Consider the following 21,117-nt stretch of genomic DNA (forward strand, 5'->3'; position numbering starts at 1 on the left):
CAATGTGGTGGTGGTGGTGGTGGTGGGGGGGGGGGGGGGGGGCTGTTTGCCTGGTGGCAGCAGGCAGCAGTGGAACGACAGAATCACTGGAAAGTGGTCACTGTCACAAAGATCATCAAGGGATGACCCATGTAAGGAAGCCATGAGGGCAGGGGAGGGTATTGTGAGATCGATAGCAGAGAATGTGCCATGAGCATCACTGAAGTGGGTAGGGGAACTGTCGTTGAGGGAGGGAGGCAGACATTGCAAATGGTGATTGGCAGAGTCGTTTGCATTCGGATCACTATTGCTTCCAAGTTTGTACATAGGAGGATCCAGTCACTAGTGACATGGGAGCGAACCAAAGTGCAGACCCCATCAGATGCTACCCTGGTACCATCATGGTTCTGACAAAATGCCTGAAAACCACAAAATGTTGGAGAGTTGTCATCATGGAAATGTGTTTCTTGAAGAACAAGACAGAATGAAGAATAGGAGGAGACAAGACATTGTATTTCTGATAGGTGACAGTAGTATTGGTTGCAATTCCACTGGATAATAGTGTGGCAAGAATCCAAGGTAGACATAAAAATGCCGAGGAGGAGGTCACCGACAAGGATGGGGTGATAGCCACAAACAAGATGTCAGACTCAGATTGCGCGGGGGAGGGGGGGGGGGGGGGCGCTCCTCTATCCAAGGTGGAGGAGGGCAGGGCACAGGAGGGCTACAGGGTTCTGCAAGATCTGGAACCGAAAGAGAGCGGGCGACCTTGGGGTGCACAGATGGTGTGCCCCGTGGTCGAATGGTGGTAAGAGTCTTCTGGCCTGAGAGATGCTGGAGAGATGGGCCCCAGGGAGATTGATTACCAGTGATGCCGAAGAAGGGGGGACACTCCTTCACTCGAGAAGGGGGAGCGGCTCCCTAATGGGAGGTGGAGGTCGTGGTAACTCCAGAGGAGGGAGAGGGGAGAGAAGAACAGGGCTGGGGTAAGTAAGGGAGGAGGAGGAGGAAATGAAGTAACAGAGGCAAAAGGTGAAGGAAATGACACTGGATGGAGTCGCTCATACTTTTGGTGAACCTCAGCGTAAGACAGTCAATCCACGGATTTATATTCTTCGATCTTCTTTTCTCTCTAGTAAGCTGGGCAATCCAGCGAGCGAGGGGAGTAGCAGTCAGCACAATTGACACACACAGGTGGCGGAACACAGGGGCTTCCCTTATGGGGTGAGTGGCACCAGAGAGAAGGCACCAGTATCGGTGTGGTTGTCTGCGAGACCCTCCTGCAAATGTCAAACAAAATATACACCACACCACGCCACATTAGCCCGGCACTCCTCATAGTTTGCAGGATGTGGTCCCTATGAAAAATTACTCCCTGGACCGTATTCAGTGACTGTAGAGGAGTGAAAGATACCAGGATACTGCCAAGGCAATCACAGGCACCAAGAGCTGTGTATTGGGTGGAAGAAGCAGCTTTAATCAACAGGGAGCCCGACCGCATCTTACTAAGAGACTCCACTTCACCAAATCTGTCTTCAATATTTTTGATGAAAAACAATGGCTTTGTGGCAATGAACGGATCCCCATCTGCCCTAGTGCAGACAAGGTAACAGGGAAAGGGTTTCATCCCAAGACAGCGAGCCTTGCCCTCCTCCAATGGTGTAGCCAGGGAAGCAACGGTTCCCGGGTCAAACGAAGCAGCATTCAATGGTCCTTCACCATTCGAAGAGATGGCCGTTTGAGAACGGCCAGATTTTTTCAGCTCGATATGCTTCATGTGCTAAGCATCTGCACTGATAACACCCACTCCGACCAGGGGCTCTCCCCCATGGGCACCACCCAGCCACAGCAAGGGCCGTCTTGCTTGGCAGCTGTTGCTGGGAGTTCTGATGCTCCAAGAAGATAAGCAACCACTCCTTGCCATACATGGGGAGGGAACAGCTCAGGTATCAGTAGTGCGATTCCTGTGTTGTCAGGGGGCTCAGTCATATGTGAACATAACAGCCCCACAACACGGACTGGCAACATGTGCTGCTCACCTAGCAGGGTGGAAGGGGGCTGCAGTGGGGAAGGGTGAGACAAAGGAAGGGGGGAGGGGAATCCACACCTGTGGATTTTAGGGAGGGAGTTCCACCCCATACTAGAAACAGGGTATTTGAAGTTGAGGTCAAACCTCAAGTGGTGACCTACACGCCAAAAAGGATGAAAGAACAGGCAAAAGGATCAAAAATTGCAACCAATACTGGAAAACAGGTGGATAGCCAGGTCAACAAAAGCCTGAACACAGAGAGGGTAAGCAGGTGGCAACAGGAAAGGAGTGAGGAGAGGGTGGGAGGACAGGGTGGAGGAAATGCAGCCAGGGAAGGAAGAATTGGCTGCAATAGCTCGGGGCCCTGTATGCGTCAGGCATGAACTGATGAAAGAACCATGAGCCCCCTGGGGGGGGGGGGGGGGGGCAATGTATAAGAAAGAAGCAGATTCTATGCGCCTCAGTCTGCACCATAACAACAAGGGCAGTGACAAGCCATCAGGCGATGCTGATGTTCACTTGCTGTTCGAGGCTTTATCTATGCTTTGGCAATCTGAATTGGAAACTTCATGGACAATAGCCCAAAACAAATGAATCATTTTTTGATGTGCAGCCTGATGGTCAGGCATTATGTATTAGTAGGTATTAATGTTTGATGTTCAGACACTAAAGCCTCTTTAAATACAGATAATTATGAAAGAGTTAGCAGTTAATTTAACAGCTCAAAGTAGTCATTATGATCAAACAATTCAGCATCACACAGCGAGGACTGAACTCCAGAAGAAAAGCAAATTTGTACACGGCAGTGGGACGGTATAGCTGGACCCCAAAACAATTTCTCAAAGCGACCTTTCAACAACAAGATTTATAACAGGTAACTGGCAGATCTGACGGTGAAAACATATCACATGCAGACAGCAGCTGAAGTATGCCACAAAGAAAAGCCCTTCTTATTTTTCACCATACAATTTATATAGGCCATGGACAGTCACTTTAAAATAAACCGATTCCAAAATTAATATCACATAGACCCATCGTAACTGTTACTCAGGGTGCTTCCTTACTGAAGCCTGTCACCCTGCTTTTGTTGTGATTTGTGCAACAGTGGGAGCCTAGACCACAGTGCGAAAAAGCAAAGTCAAACAACAAGATAGACAGATAATGTTAGGAACACTGGAAATTACAAGAATGAGTTAAGTGTGGCACTGGAGTACAGACAGAAACAGAGCACTCACAGGTGTACACAGTAGACATTCCAGGCTTTTCCCATTAGTTCATCTGTAAAGATGATGATAATTCATTCTGTTGGTCAAACACTGTGCATGTCTAGTGACATGGCCTTTTAAATGAGAAGTTTTGCTTCATAATATATACAATGAAAAACTGAAGAATCACTTCATAACCATTGTTGTCCATGTCATATCACTGGCTGTAATGTACATAATAAGTGTGCTTAATGGCCTCATAAAGAAAACCAATTGGAATTAGTCACACAACAAAATCTGTGTAGTAGTTTCCTACAGAGAATCTTAACATTATCCAAAATTAACAAATACTGTTTCAAAATGTTGTTCTTTCATTGTTGTTGTTGTTGTGGTCTTCAGTCCTGAGACTGGTTTGATGCAGCTCTCCAAGCTACTCTATCCTGTGCAAGCTTCTTCATCTCCCAGTACCTACTGCAACCTACATCCTTCTGAATCTGCTTAGTGTATTCATCTCTTGGTCTTCCTCTACGATTTTTAGCCTCCACGCTGCCCTCCAATACTAAATTGGTGATCCCTTGATGCCTCAGAACATGTCCTACCAACCGATCCCTTCTTCTGGTCAAGTTGTGTTCTTTCATAATAATATAAAAATGTAAAACTAAGTCCTAGTTATTAATATGTCAAACTACTTTTAAAATGTAGAAATACATACCTTTGTTTGGTCTACCATCTAATAGTAATGCAGATGGTGAATTGTCATATGCCAACACTTTAACTAAAAAAACTGTGTTTGTTTCTCTGTCAAAAGACTTTTTTGTTGTGATGTTTCCAGTTTTTGGATCAATACTGAAGAGATCAGTGTTGTCATCAGCAAGTGCATATGTCACCTGTAACATGAAGAACATATACATTTAAATTTGAGGAAGTGAAAAATATCAAGCTATTGTATTTCAGTCCCACTCTCACTTGGTCACCACTCCTTAAAGAAAGTTGTGTTGTACACCTATAAATTCGGTACCTTCTGTCCAATGAGAGCTCCATCTGAGATAGTGAAGTCTATGAGTGAGAGATTGAAAGAGGAAAAGTGAATATAATAGCTGGAACAACTTCAAAGTTCCAGATTTTCCCCCTCTTTTTCTGCCACCAGCTGAGCAGCAAGTAAGGTACAACCCACTTCTCAATTTACAGCAAATAATATGTGGATTTCATCATTTAAATATTGTTGTGTCCTGTCCAAATCAAGGCATCTTTAAAGTGGACATACTCATCCATTAGTAAAAGGTATGTGGACATTAACTGTTAATTAGCCATTGTTACCATAGTTCTGTTGATGTTTAATGTAACATACCATATGCCACAACTCTCTGAAATTCAAAAAAATTTATGCAATCTGCTCATGGCATACAACAGATGATGATATCTCTAAGGCTTTAGATCGAAGAGTCTCCTATCTGAAAACAGTAGGTAAAGGCAGAACTGTAGGAAAAGGGCTGGAAAATCAATTGGAAAAAAGAAAAGTTATACCATTTCAGTAATCAAGGAGGGCATAGGGAGAAAAATGGAAAGAAGTAGTTAGATGTAATCTGGTTATCCACAAAAATTAGGCTACTTTCACTCTCTGCTAGATGAATACATAAAATGTATTTTATAGCAGTAGTCAATGGAATCATTAGTTTCGAGTGTATCAAGTGTTTAACATATTAGTATTTCTTTTGGAAAAGACATACCGTAGGTATGAGTGGAAACGAGGATAACTGGAAATTCAGTACCAGAAATGGAAGAGAGAACCAAGATCCATTAATTGGTGAAATAGCATACTTAATAGAGCTTACTAATTTCTACAGATGTCCTGAAGCTACTCTGCTTGCTGTAAAATATTATGTAAGGAACAGACTAAGAATAGAAGCTTTGGAAAGAGTAGTGGTTGGCTGAGCAGACCAGCAGATACAGTCAATTGAAGGACTCAAAATAAGTCAACATTAAAATTACATCAGTCCAGCATAATGCATATAAAGTGATACACTTACGAATGCTGTGTGAAGAGCAATACAGACAGAGTAATTATGTTCATGAAAGCAATGGTATATTATAGAACTATCTGCATTTCTTAAATCTACTGAACATCATTTTACTTGCATTCAGTCCCCTCCTTTCTTTTAACCAAAGTTAGGTGCAACTTGGCTTTCAACACTTGCACTTTTTCTTTCCATTTTTGTTTATGTCCTATTATACAACTTCACAAAGATTAGAAAGGTGGTCTGTAAAATACGATACTATCAATCATATGGACAGTTTTTTGGTGTGAATCACAGTTTTACAATAAGACAATGAAATTTTAACTATTGGTCAGATTTAGTTCATCTGATGAAACTGCTAAAATGAGTAGATGACTGGGTAAAATTAAGATAATATACATCGTTAGTAAATTGGGGGATATAGTTATGCATTTTGGATATTTCAAAATTTGTATTACATTGTTTTACATATACTGATAATTTAAAATGGAGACTACAAAAGGACACCACAATGTTTACTTCACATTACACCACATACATCTGGATTTTAAAAACCGCAAAAGACAATAAATGGAAAGAAACTTAACAGGAACCAATCCCTATATCAAGTTTGATTATTACTTGCATTTAAAACATATGCTAAAATAAACTCTACGAGCAGTGAATCATTTGCTGACATAGCAAGAGTCAGAACCTATATTTCAAGATGACGTTAATTTCTTTAGATCCACCTGTTTCCTATCATTTGGATAATTTAGCATAATGTATTGTGAAAACAAGCACACTTGCTTACAATTCTGTGATTTTTTCTTAAATATCCATTTCAACAGATTGTTTCTGCATGTTATTAAATCTAATTTCAATTAATAATAATGAAGTAGTGGTGCTAGTAAATACAAAAAGCAATGGTAAAAAGAGAGAAGGGTAGAAGCTGAAGCAACTAACCTCAATGCTCTTAACTGACTCTACATTCTAACAAAAAGTTATTCCTGTGCAACGCATAAGCTGAAGAAAGCATTTCACTAATCTGCTTCATTAAGCATATTACCTGATTGTGTGCTTCTGTGCCATCAGCATCGATTGCCTTAACTTGCAATACAGGTGTACCAGGTGGCTCATTTTCAGAAACATATCCAGATTCAATTTTTCTAAAAATAGGCACATTGTCATTAACATCCAAAATTTTAATGGTATATCGCTGCTGATGTGCAAGTTGATACTTGTTCTCTACACGAACAGTTAGATGGTATTCTGTTATTGTTTCATAATCGAGTTCTTTCCCTGCTAGTTTAATGTACGCCTTATCCTTCTTTGCATCTGTCTCCAGGCGAAATGTGGGAACTGAATTTGACTGCTGTGTTTGTCCACTAACAAGCAGAAATTGTAATTCGGGAGAGTTGGGAATGTTTGACCTGAAAACAAACAAATTCAGTGAATAAAAAGTTTCATTACAAGCAAATGATTGTTTTTTAAGTGCATCCATTGCAACTTACGGAAGGTCATGTATCTGTAACAATAACATGGTAATCATATATCTTTTTAATCAGATTATGAATTATATACTACATGTGAATAATAATAAAAGAGAAAAGTTATCTACAAAAGGAAATATGAGCGCTGTGTTATTAATTAAGGATATAAACTTATCTCTGAAATATTTCTATTCATTCACTACGTTCTATAGCCTATCAAGAGGAAGAATCTTCTGGGATGTGTAACAAGTCAAGCATACATTTACAAAAGAGGAGCTATTCTTAGTAACTGTATCTGCTGACTGCACTAACAATAACCTATTATACTGCTTAGCACAATGTGTGTTAACATGAGGTAACTCTATCTTAATATTACTGGCAGTAAAGTTGCTACTAAGAAAATATAGGTCTCGTTTGCTCTCTAATATCTTCCACCGGTAGCTTAGTATTTACTATAATATATTGGTGGTTTATAAATTACTGATGTTTGAGACTTTAAAAGGTTTCTGGAACCCTATAGTATCATTTTATTACAGCACCCATGTCTGGGTTTCAGGCAGGATCCCCCACTTCCTTCGAAGCTGAGGTGCTCTTACAATACTGTTAGCGAGCCTATGAAATGCTGTTCAAGTTTAGGGGGAATAGCAAGTGGGCTGAGGCATGAATGGGAATGGGGATTTTGGGGGAAGTATTGTTAGGGTAGTTCATACTGTTGAGCAAAGCCACTGCACCAGGGTAGTGTAGTGGTTAGCCCATCTGAGTTGTGATCAGAAGGCCCAGGTTCAAATCCTAGCCTTGGTGCCAATTTTCATTTGTGCTGCAGTCTGTATATATACAATGAGACATATATATATATATATATATATATATATATATATATATATATATATATATATATATATATCTCAATATAATGGAAGGAAACATTCCACGTGGGGAAAAATTATATATAAAAACAAAGATGAGGTGACTTACCGAACAAAAGCGCTGGCAGGTCGATAGACACACAAACAAACACAAACACACACACACAAAATTCAAGCTTTCGCAACAAACTGTTGCCTCATCAGGAAAGAGGGAAGGAGAGGGGAAGACAAAAGGAAGTGGGTTTTAAGGGAGAGGGTAAGGAGTCATTCCAATCCCGGGAGCGGAAAGACTTACCTTAGGGGGAAAAAAGGACAGGTATACACTCGCACACATGCACATATCCATCCACACATACAGACACAAGCAGACAAGTCTTTCCGCTCCCGGGATTGGAATGACTCCTTACCCTCTCCCTTAAAACCCACTTCCTTTTGTCTTCCCCTCTCCTTCCCTCTTTCCTGATGAGGCAACAGTTTGTTGCGAAAGCTTGAATTTTGTGTGTGTGTGTTTGTGTTTGTTTGTGTGTCTATCGACCTGCCAGCGCTTTTGTTCGGTAAGTCACCTCATCTTTGTTTTTATATATATATATATATATATATATATATATATATATATATATACGATGAGACATATATATATATACGATGAGACATATATATATATACGATGAGACATATATATATATACGATGAGACATATATATACGATGAGACATATATATACGATGAGACATATATATACGATGAGACATATATACGATGAGACCCAAGTGTCTTCCGGCGTATACAATCTTCAAATAATGTAGGAGAGCGCAGCTGGGTGACATCATCGACAACCACCACTATTTTGCCAGTTCTGCCATTTCCAATGCATAACTACAGGCAGTAATTGCTATGCAAGAGGATTTAAAACCTCAATTTGCGGAAAGACTACAGAAACACATATGGCCGCACACCAACCCTGTAAACAGTAGTGTCATCAGAAACCAAAGATGACTGACATCAGAAGTTATAGATAGGGAAATTAATAATCATGGGTGAGGTAGCATTAACTCTGCCCTCTGTTATTTGAGAAGTGAGAGAGCATGATTCCATGCAGAATTTAAACAAAAACTACCACCTCTATTTATAAGATTACTTGCTAATTTAATTTCAAGCATTTTTTTAGTAACACTATCTAAACAATTAGAAGTGCATGACAGAATCCTGTGTTGCTGTATTCCATAGGGTGATTGACAAGACAGGGTTCTGCTATGGCACATGTGCTCTCCTGTTGTAAGTGTGTGTGTGACGCCTATGCTCAGCATACTGGTCTTACACAGCCCCGATAGTCTGGCCAATAGACGACATGCTACAACTGCAAGGTATACAGTAGACACCCACCTTACACAAACCAAGATCATTCTTCACAGAAACTTAAAGAACCTTGTCTTAGACAGACGTCAAAAACACGTTTCGCATCATATTTCCACAAAATATGATCAACCCTCTCCAAAATGCTCCCTGTATATGGCAAAAAGACAGTAGACTTCGGTGCCACCTCAGTGTTATAACCACTCGCCCAGTGCACAGTTTGTTGATAGTGCAATGCTCATCTGATCTGTCTTTTACTACATCCATTCTAATCAAACATGACCACCAGATGGGTTAACTAGGCTGACAAACTCTCAGGATCTGAAATGAAGTGGACCTTGTGAACCAAGGTAAGAAGCATCCCTTGACAACTATCAGAATGCAGATACAAGTCAGTGGGAGTGGAGTTCCTATAAATGGCATGTCCCAATGTACCATCAATCTTCCTCTTACCGAACACATCAAAGAACAGAAGACAGCTATACTTTTTCACCTCAAATATGAAACAAATATTTGGGAAGGTCGTTTTTTAGGATCTTCTCATCTGTATTCCAAGTAGTCAGTGAGTCATAAGACACGCTGTGAAAAGGTCGGGATAAATTTACGAAACACCCTGCCGCTGCTTTTTGTGACATAGTGCAGTAAAGAGAATGGGGCCATTGCCTGTTCATGACCACAATCCAGTGACCGACCTTCCCTCATGTTTCTAATCTCCACTCCTAGCTTTCCACCCTGCTACACCCACAGAACTATTTATCCCTTAATATGGCTCTGGTGATATTTGATGTAGTACAACATTTATTATTTGTTCTTAACCCACTTCATTTCCAAATGAACATTAATTTTAATCCCTTACGACAAATGCGAATTCACATCATACCAGTACTGAGCTAATAAACAGAAGGTTAGCTGTTTTTGAGTGGCTGTGGCTGTGCCAGTAGATGCTGATTCTTCATAAAGCCAGCAATGATTCTGACAAGTGCTTTATTCTCTCCCCCCCCCCCCCTTCCCCGGAAAATTTAAATAGTTTAATTCTGTACTGGGAAACATCTTCCAAACAAAATTTGGTTTTCGAGATAGTCAAGAAAAGTCGAGAAAAACATTAAAAAGTTACCTTTAAACGCGCCACTGATTAGGATCTTTAGTATGTTATTCATTATGCTGCCCCCTACTATTTTACAAAAATTTGGGACTATGTGAAGTTTTTCCCCTAATTTTCCTTCATTGACTGGACCACTGGAGAAACAGGGCAAGCTTACGAAAAAAATTATTTTTGTGTTCTATTCTGCAAATCACAGGTCTGCTGAAAATGATTTTTGCCATTGACAATAAATACAACTACACAGCAAATGTGCTGATGCTTGGGCGTAAGAATTCTAAGGTTCTTTGACAGGCCTCTACAAGCAGGGCAGTATTTGCTTTTATCAACACAAACTACTATATTGTTATTGCTAGTGCTATAAGACCACAACTGTTCATACCATTAATTTTAATGTAACATCCCACTTTTTCTGATAATCTTGAAAAACACATCAAAACATTATTTGTTCTAAAACCCAAACTGGGAGAGTGTAAGATTAATTACAGAATAGCACTTTTGTTTAAATGTAAATCAGAGCTATTCACTCTTCACAAAGCTAATTAACATCTAAAATATTTTCAAGGAAAACATGAATCATCTTTAATTAACACAAATGTTTTTGAATTACAAGACCATCAAATTTTAAAAAATAAATGACTTACTGGGCCTTGATGGTAATAATAGGAGCACTGAAATCCGAATAGTTCTCAGGTATTTGGTATACATTATCAAAAGGGTCTGGCTCAATTGTAGGGCTCTTCTTGTTAGTCTCTACAACAACTATCTCCAGGTCAACAGTTGCCGATAGTGGTGGGACCCCATGATCAGTTGCCTTAGCTACCAATCTGAACGTGTAGCCTATGTCTTTCTGGAACATATTTATAACACGATTCAGCATTTGTGTGCACCAATAAATTCAGTTGTGAAAGTTATGAGTAAGTATCTTACATCATTAATTGGACTATCCAATAATATAACGCCAGAACTTCTATCAATGCGGAAGTATTTTCTGTCAGTTGGCTGTTTTGGAGCATGTTCTAGATCATACGATACAATGCTGTTGTTTCCATCATCTATGTCCAGTGCTGACACCCTCATCACTTCCTGTCCAAGCTTCAGATCTTGAGGTGCAGATTCTTGGTAATGCTGCAAAAAAAATTAAGTAATTTTATTTATTAATTGCACAAAATTTTCAAAATTAAATGTAGGACTGATACCTTGGACCAGAACTATGATAGCTATTCAACTGGTGAACTATTTCAAAAAAGTGAAAACAACGCAATTGATGCCTTTCACACAAAATAAATTTAATATTTTGGCAAACCCATACTCTGCTACAGCAACAATGCAAGTAGTGACTCACTCTGGTTTCACACAGGTGACATGCCCTGACTTTGCACAGGTAGCATCACGTACCTGTGGCTGGACGATTTGCCTGGCATAGCAGTAATTTTGCTTATGGGCCCACTGTGTTGGGTTATGATCAAAATTCAGAGAACATCGTTAGGTAACCGAATAACATCAGTTTCATGTAACTTTAAATATTTAAACAGCATACCCAGGAAAGCTCTCAGGATCTACAAATATTATCTGTTCCATGTTTAATATGGTACTCACACCCCTTGAACAGTAACTGTGCACCAAAAACACATCTGTACTCATTTGCTTAATATCCAATACAGACTACATCACAGGTCATTTAGGAAGCCTGTGGTAGCTTGCGCCAGCCTCTCTGTAGCAGTAGCTCATGGCGGCATCATAATGTCACTAACAAAAAATTCTATTTACTGTTTGGATAAACCACAGTGAGTACCAAGGATGGCTTTATTTTTAGTTTGTAGGTTTGCAGTCTCTACATTTATCTCTGCAAATCATAATGGATTGCTCTTTCAAACACTAACACCTGATTTTGGTCATACATTCAACTTTATTTTACTATATGGTAGTATTACTTTGCATAAATACAGAGTGTCTCCAAGAAATAAGTGATTCTGCCAGCACTAATAGGCTTTCTGGAACATGTTCGGTCCTTCGGACATATTGTCACAGCAGCTTTCACATCATCTACCATTCCAAAATTATGGCCATTTTAAGCTTCTCTTTATTTGAGGACACAAAAATAAGTCTACCAGTGCCAGTTTGCGACTGTATGGTGGCTGGGGCAGCAATGCCCCACTGTGCCTGGTCAGGAACTCGCTAACAGTGAAGGCAGTGTGAGATGGCGTGTTGTGATGATGGAGTCCCCCAGTTTCCAATGATATCCTTCCTGAAGCAAAGCACTCTGTTTTGGACCCTTTCAAGGACTTGCAGGTAAAACTGGCTGTTGACAGTTTGGCCCTGTGGCACAAACCCAGAGCGGATATACTATTGGAATCAAGAAAGAGGCCTAGTATCGCCTTCACCTAGGATTTTGCAGTTCTTGCCTTTTTTGGCTTGCTTCTGCAGTGATACTCTCAGAGCCTGAGTTCCCTGATGTAACAAAATTTAATGGCATGTCACTGTTCAGTGGATCATGGCCTTTCGTTCTCTTAATGCATCACTTGTACACAGGTACACCCTATGAGCAATCTGCACTGGTCAATGGCCAGCAGGAAACGACTGAGGAATGCTATACCTTCCCAAGACTGTCGCCCACCAGCTTTTCTCTCACCTGTCACAACACTGCAGTCAACCGGCGTGCATGTAATATATGGCCGATTCTGCCAGTCACTCTGGGAACGTGTGGCAGAAAGACCATAACCAACATCTTTTTCCTAAGTGTCACTTCACCGAGTGTTTGACTCTGTTATACTTCTAATACAACTGGTGGAGTACCCATTGATCCTCAGACAACCTTCCAGGTGTGGCATTTTGTGCCTGAGGTGTTGCATCTCACATATTCGTCTTGCTCACATTAGAAGCTTATTAATCATGCCTCTTCTGACTCGGATGGTGATATGACAGTTTGTGCAGGTATTGGTCCATGTGTGTTGGTATTCGATACACACTGTGTCCCAGGTTTTCACCATCCCTTGCGACCAGCTATCTAGAAATTGTAGTTGTCTGTCCTTTTCTACTTCCACGGTAAATTTTATGTTGGCATGGATGCTGTTGAAGTCACAAAGCTGTTCCTCAACAAGTATCCACATAGTGAAGATACCATCAATGTACCTGTACCATACCTTAGGTTTACAAGGTGCTAAGTCCAGTGCATGTGCTTCAAAATATTCCATGAAGAAGTCTGCTACCACTGGACTAAGAAGACTACCCATGCTGAAGCCTTCCAGTTGTTCGTACAAGTTGCCATTCCATGTGAAATAACTTGGGGTGAGACATGCATGAAAAACCTTGGTGTTGTCTTGCAACCTAATTGAACTGATGTGCTACAGAGTGTCACTGAGTGGCACTTTGGTAAACAAAGAAACAACATCAAGCTGACCAGGATGACATTTGGGGTGAGTTTTAGTTTCTTTAGCTTCTCAGTGAAATATCCTGATTCCTTTATGTACATGTCTATCTTACCCATGTGCGCATGGAGCAGCGAGGCCAGGTGTTTTGCCAGTTTGCATGTCAGTGAGCAGGGAGCAGTAACAATCAGACTCAGTGGAACATAATTCTTACAGATTTTTGGTAATACATACAGCGTTAGGTCGTAGACCTTCTGTGTTGTGGAGGTTCTTCTATATGCCCGCCAAAGTGACACTTCAGAGAAAGGAATGTAAGGTATGGCCTTTTAGCCATACGTTCCCAGAGAGAGAGAGAGAGAGAGAGAGAGAGAGAGAGAGAGAGAGAGAGAGAGAGAGAGAGAGAGAGAGAATTGGCCGTATGCTGCGCACACACGGCATAAAGACTATTTGCAAACTGACAAAGAAGACCAAAGAGTGTCTCATATCAATAAAGGAGGAAAGAGACCCACTCGCAGTGTCAAGAATATATATACCACATACCATGCACATGTGGAAAAGTTTTATGTTGGCATGACTGGATGACACCAGGAGCACAGAACATATGAGACATGGCAGGTTGGGGCAGATGGAGAAATCTGCCATGGTAGAGCACGCACTGTCTGATGCCAACCACATAGTAAAATTAGCTAACATGGGAGTTCTGGCTGTAGAGAAGATCTATCAAACGTACTTGTTCAGAGAGGCTATAGAAATCACAAACATGAGAAAGGCTTCTACAGGAATGCTGTGGCGAACAACAGTTGCAGGTAGCAAGAGGAGAACTGTACCAGAAATGACTGCAGAAAAGCCCTTTGACGTTGGCACACCAGATTCATATAATCTTTGGCTACAGTCCACCACCAGCAATGGAGGGTGAAGTTTTGACAATGCCAGTCACTTGTGCTGACAAAACATCAGAAAAATCATGAGACAGATGTCGACTGAAGAACATGAGACAGAATCCAACAGGCAGTTTGTCAAGAAGTGGCCACAACAGTCTTAACAGTTTTGAATCACCTGTCTGCCATTGCCTTAAAATTGTGTACTTTCCTAACACGCAAGTTATAATATGAAAATATCTAAACACAAAATGCCTTTAACCACCAATATGACATATCCTGTGATTTTATGACATCAAATCGTACCAATAATGACACCTTTTCGAGAAGTCATCAATGCGCTGGTGCTTTGGAACATGTAAGTCATAACAAAGAAAAAAACTGAAAGCGATAAATGGACACTTTATGTGGCACATTGCCAAAATAAACTTTTTTGTGTTTCACTTGAGAAAATAGTTCCTCAATGTGAAATAACAGAAAGTGTTGGCTCCATGGTAACCTTAGCTAACTCGTCCAGCGTGAAGTCGGCTTAACATTGAATGAATCACAGTGAGTTCTCACCCGATCAGGATGTCTAACGAATTCTTTGGAATGCTATGTCTGTTGACATAAAACCCACAGAAGTTCAAAAGTGGATCAACCAAGGAATTAGCTGCTGCTATCCTAGAGGTTAACAACAGTAACAGAGGCATGTGGCAATGGTGCCATGAAGTAGAGAATTGTGAGACAACATTAACTGCCAGGCTGCAAACTCAGTCACTGTACGAACATGCACGACCATGAGAGAGAGAGAGAGAGAGAGAGAGAGAGAGAGAGAGAGAGAGAGAGAGAGATATTTGGATAAACTAAAAATAATAATGTGTAGCGCAACTGAAAGTACAAAATACATGCAACAATATAACACAGCATTCAAGTGAAATCAAAAACAACCATACACTCAAAGACTACAGTAGCTACAATTTTAAAATAGCAAGCAGAAACTAACGAAAATGTAGATCGACACACCTTCCATCCTGATCGACGCAAGTCCTGTCAGAAAGTCATTAAAAAGTATTATGTTTAGTATATGGCAAAACCAAAACTGTTAATTCTTTTTAAAAAATGAATAAAATTTTCATCTGTAATACTTTAATAAAACTTACCACTTTATCAAACATGGGCTTGTTGTCATTTATGTCTTCAATCGTTACTTTTATTGTGCAGACATCATCAAGCTGTGGTAGACCATTATCAGTAGCTCGAACAGTCAAGTAAACTTCTTTTTCACGGCGCGGCTCATCTCGATCAAATTGCTTCATGGTGCAAGAGTGAGACAACATGCATGTTAATAAAATAACTCTATTATATTACATCTGTATTACAAAAAACATAGACAATAAATTATTTACTTGGCTGGTTCTGATAATCCCTGTCGCTGAATCAATTGAGAACTTCTCCCTGTCATTTTTTGTAGTTACAATGGAATATGTGATGGTGCCTCCTGATTCAAGAGGGTCTCTGTCTTCAGCTTTCACCTGAAAATAATTACAACCCTCATTACACAATTATCTATAATGATACAATCAAATGACAAAGTTATCAGCTAAGACATCTTCTCACAACAACAACAACAAGCCTTTTGGTGACAAAGCATTTTCAAAGTATGAACACGGCCAAAGGGGAGGATGGTTTGTTGGCAATTTTGTTAACTCCCGCATAAAAGTGGCACAGATTCTATTAAAAATAATTAAGAACTTTATCTACTAAAGCTATATTAAGTTATATTCCTTGGCAAAATATTTTTCCACTGACAACTTCTGGGCAAATGCATTTCACTAAACAGATTGGAATATAGTATGACGAACAAAGGAACAAATAAAACCAATCAGTGATTGAGCTAATATTTAAGTTGTCTTATACAAACCTGTGCAACATATGTTCCTATATCCTGCTCCTCTTTGACAGATGGCTGATAGTTTGAACAGTTCGTAAACATTGGTTTATGATTGTCATGTACAATCAAAGGAACCTGAAAGAAACAATAATTATTAATATGAAACACGAACAGCAAGGTTAAATTATTAACAACACTGTTCTTACCATCACAGACATTTCAGAATGTAGGCCTATGTAATAAACTTTCATTTTTGCATGTTATTAGTTGTAAACTACATTAATGGAAATCACTCGCTGTTGGTGCCAGTGTCATTCTGTAATAGAAATAACACACAACAGTCAACAAATTATTAGAAATATCAAAAACAGGTACTTTGATCGTGCCTTAAATGGAACTGGTGGAGGACTGTGGTGCACCCTTCTTCAAGGTATATACACAAATTAAAACGAAAACATTTGTTTAACAGAGAAAGTCAATGGGGAAAAAATCTATAAAGATGCAATCAAATGACAAAGTTATCAGCTAAGACACCTTCTCGGGCATTTTGATTGCTTTGGGTATATATTATGAACGCATTTGATATGTCAAGTTACACTGACATATGGATAGTATTTTTCCTGATCTAAGAGAAAATGAGATGCGGGTTTCGGAACAAGGAATCTTCACCTACAATTGAAAGGCGGTGCACGGGGAGTAACTTCCACACCCTTTGTGCAGTGCATGCAATACACCTATGTTTCATGCTGCTTATGAAGCCTCTACTTCATTAATTGTCATCTTCTCTTTCCAAAGATGGGTAACAGGGCAGCTGCGAAACTTAGGTCTGAACTGGTTAATACCTGAATTCACCACAAACGACAGGTAGCACTCCTAGTGATTGCAACAGTGATTCTGCATAGAGAACTAGTTATAGGAATTTCCCTACATCAAACGAGAGCTTTTCTAATTTCTTTCCCTATGTCACACCAGAGCTAATTGAAGCTCTTTGACACAGAATACAGAATCATTCTCTGACCACTATACGAGGCAGCAAAGTCTATGTGCAATTTTTGGTGTGTATTTTACTCTGGTTGACTACATCACAAATATGCCGAAAATAGTTTTAATCATTAACAGGAAATACAGAGTGCATTCCATAAGTAATGCGACCAATTTTTTTCTGATGCAACGGTACACCACAGCGTGTTGTAACCGGCTGGGCTAAGTGGAGGGGGGTGTTAGCTTCAAAAAGCTCTTTGTCTTATTTGGCTGTGAGCTGTCGGAGAGTCAGGACATGCGGTTCTGTAAACCCCGAGTTTATGTAAAATGGCGCACTTGGATCATTCTGTAGAGCAATGGTACGCTATAAAATTTTGCGCTAAACTTGGAAAGTCCGCCACCGAAACGCTTCCATTACTTCAGCATGCCTTTGGGACTGATTGCTTGTCCAAATCAAAAGTTTTCCGATGGCACAATTCGTTCATGGAGGGCCGAGATGAGATGACCGACGAACCTCGCAGTGGACGGCCATCAACCGCACGAGTCGACGAAAATGTGACTATTGTGTGAGATTGTTTGAACTCAGATGGATGAGCCTTCAATTGATAGCACAAACTCGAAACATGTCAAAAACAACCGTTTTCCACATTGTGACCACGGGGTACCGTACACTGGTTGCAGGCCACATACACCTCTTCATGGTTATCATGTTTCCCAAGGGCAGTGGCACAAGATAATATACCATGTCACAAGGTCTGGAGTGTGATGGGCTGGTTGAGGAAAAAAGTGACGAGTTCAAATGGACACATCTGGGATGTCATTGAACGTGGCGTCAGAGCTCGTTGCCCCTCCTCCCCTGAATTTACGAGAATTAGGTGCCTTGGGTCTCCAGCGACCTACCAAGGCCTCATTGCTTCCATGCAATGACATGTCGCTGCTGTCATCTGTGCCGGCTATTAGGTAGGTGGTCATTATGTACTGGCTGATCAGGACGAATTACCGTCAGAGCTAGCTGATTGATGGTGATAAGGACTATAGTAACAGCGCAGAGCCATGAGCGACACTTGTCTTGCGCGCTGAATGATGTACCAATTGTAACTCTAAATAATCTGTAGAGTAAAAACTGACAAAGATTAATCAGTAGGTAGACTTGAAAGCCCCAGTCATTGAGGGTAAGCAAGATGTGAATGCGCCAAGCGTATGTAAGTAAGAACAAAACAATAACGAGGTGTTAAGTGTTTAGAAAAGTGTGTCGAATTTCTTTTTTCAACCTGAGTAAATGGACGACTGTGAATCATCATTCCTGGAAACCATGTAGAAAGGGTCATTCCATTTCATATCCCTACAAAGTCTATAACACACAGTTTTTATACGAGTTGGCCGATTCAAACAGTGACTCATTGATATTATGGACATAAGATTCAACGTTTTTTTCCGTTTTGTGAAGCGCAATATTTTACATTTCTGAATATTTAAATTGCCCATCTAGGTATCGCTTAGAAATCTTATCAACATCTGACTGAATATTTATGCAGCTTCTTTCTGATAGTACTTCGTTATAGATAATTGCATCACCTGCAAAACACCTGATTCTACTATTAATATTGTCTGCAAGGTCATTAATACACAATATGACCAGCAAGCATTCCAACACACTTCTCTGGGGCACACCCGAAGTTACTTCTACATCTGACGATGACTCTCTATCCAAGATAACATGCTGCGTCCTCCCAATCAAAAAGTCCACAAACCAGTCACAAATTTGACTTCATACTCCGTAAGATCATTACTTTTTACAATAAGCGTAGGTGTGGTACCGAATCAAAACCATTTCGGAAACCATGAAATACAGCATGTACCTGTCTGCCTAGATCCAAAGCTTTCATTAAGTCTGCCATGATCCAAAGCTTTCAGTATGTCATGTGAGAAAAGTGCGAGTTGGGTTTCACGTTATCGATGTTTTCTAAATCCATGCTGATTGGCATTGAGGAGGTCATTCTGTTCAAGATACCTCATTACGTTTGAACTCAGAATATGTTGTAAGATTTTCCAACAAATCGATGTCAAGGATATTTGACGGTAATTCTGTGCATCACTTTTACTAACCCTTCTTGTAGACGGCTGTGACCTGTGCCTTTTTCCAAGAACTGGGCAAGATTTTTGATTCGAGGGATCTTTGATGGATTATAGTTAGAAGAGGGTTAACTCAGCCGCATTATTCATTATGGAATCTGACGAGGACTCCATCGGTCTGCGGAGCTTTGTTCAATTTTTAACGATTTCAGCTGTTGCCCAACGCCACTGACTGGCCGTGAACGACGACAGCGGCGAAGGTCACTGAAGAACTGAATATCGCACTCGCGAAACCTGTCCGACCACAAAAACACGAAGGGAGCCCCAGAAACAGGGAATTGCAGGGTGAGCTGGAATTCCAGAATCACTTATCAGTGATACAAATCCCCGTAACAGGGAAACGCGGTGCAGAAGCCATACAAAATGGATTCTGGAGGAACGAAAGACAGTCGTTTGGTCGGATATGTCTTATTTCACAATTTTTCAAAATTCCAGCCGAGTTACGCCCCATGAAACATAGCTGGGTTCGGTGACGATTTGGGCAGCCATACTGTGGTACTCCATGGGCCCACGTTACTTTACGAGATCGCATTACTAAAGGATTATGTGACTATTTTGGCTGATCAGGTCCATCCCATGATACACTGGCCTTAATGCTGATACTGGGTTCCAAGACAACAGGGTCCCTATTTACACAGCTGTCATCATCCAGGACTAGTTTTGAAAGAACAATGACGAATTGTCACAGCTCCCGTGGTCACCACAGTGACCGGGTCTCAATATTATGAGGCCTTTACAGTCTACTTTAGAGAGGAGGGTGCATGATAGCTATCCATCTTCATCACCATTATCTGAACTTGCCACGATTCTGCAGAAAGAATGGTATAAACTCCCTTGAAAAGCGTAAAGGACCTGTATTTATTCATTCTAAGACAATTACAAAAGAACCTTTGAATGCTAACAGTCTGCTTATGAGGTATTATGTACGGTCTTCTTCTTCTTCTTCTTCCTTTGCTTGTGCCTTTATCCCGCAGTTTTCGCAGGGTCCGCACTGTTACAACGGATTTGGCATGGTTAATTTATAGGGATGGCCGGATGCCCTTCCTGCCGCCATCCTATACCCCCTAGGACGGAATCAGTGTACCCCAGCTGTCTGCATGTAGTGTAAACCAAGAAATAGTGCGAACGTGTTACAAATGTTTGTGAGTCGTGTAACTGAGGCGGGACGTGGGGACCAGCCCGGTATTCACCTAGTGGGATGTGGAAAACTTCCTAAAAACCACATCCAGGCTGGCCGGCACACTGGTACACGTCGTTAATCCGCCGGGCGGATTCGTTCCGGGGCCGACGCGCCGACCTGAGTCCAGGAAGCAACGCATTAGCGCTCTTTTTTTTTTGGCTAACCTGGCGAGTGTATTATGTATGGTAATGTGGTTTTTTATGCTTCCGTATTTTTATCGATTTTTATCGACCTCCCGTAACTAAGCCGTTGATGAGTCGAACTATTAGAAAGCAAACAGAATGTATTACTTTAGGGGCATTTAATAATTAGCCAGTATAGGCCAACTCCCTTTAAAGATACTATTGCTACTACGATGTACACTACAATGATAATTTCAAAGCTAGTTCCACCGCGCCGATGGTGGCGACAGAGGATACTGCATGAACGACGGTACTCACAGCGTCTGAGGGATCTGCGCGCGGCACGGCGTGGTGCGTAGCAGATTTCTCCGCCAGATGCCTCGAATGTCGCAGCTTGGCGCCGCTCTGCCGCGCGCGCCGTTGCTCCACTCCTGGAACTGAAGAGACAGACAACGACGTGAAACTGACTGCTCAATACACAAATAAGTTCAAAACAAACTCTTCACACTTACTCGATTCTTTGTTGTTCATGAATTACGAAACAACTATACTAACGACAATTTT

At 40.8% G+C, this 21,117-nt stretch overlaps 1 protein-coding gene across 1 annotated transcript in view; it reads right to left on the reverse strand.

The window, feature by feature from the left end:
- LOC124607489 (DE-cadherin) overlaps nt 1-21,117 on the reverse strand; it is a 630,570-nt gene that overhangs the window by 51,752 nt on the left and 557,701 nt on the right. The window contains 8 exon segments of the mRNA XM_047139866.1: nt 3,926-4,100; nt 6,277-6,640; nt 10,663-10,868; nt 10,949-11,146; nt 15,407-15,556; nt 15,653-15,778; nt 16,168-16,272; nt 20,872-20,990. Of these exon segments, the coding sequence (XP_046995822.1) occupies nt 3,926-4,100; nt 6,277-6,640; nt 10,663-10,868; nt 10,949-11,146; nt 15,407-15,556; nt 15,653-15,778; nt 16,168-16,272; nt 20,872-20,990 (1,443 nt within the window).

The sequence above is a fragment of the Schistocerca americana genome, chromosome 1 (genome assembly GCF_021461395.2).
Source record: "Schistocerca americana isolate TAMUIC-IGC-003095 chromosome 1, iqSchAmer2.1, whole genome shotgun sequence".
NCBI classification, from domain to species: Eukaryota; Metazoa; Arthropoda; class Insecta; order Orthoptera; family Acrididae; genus Schistocerca; species Schistocerca americana.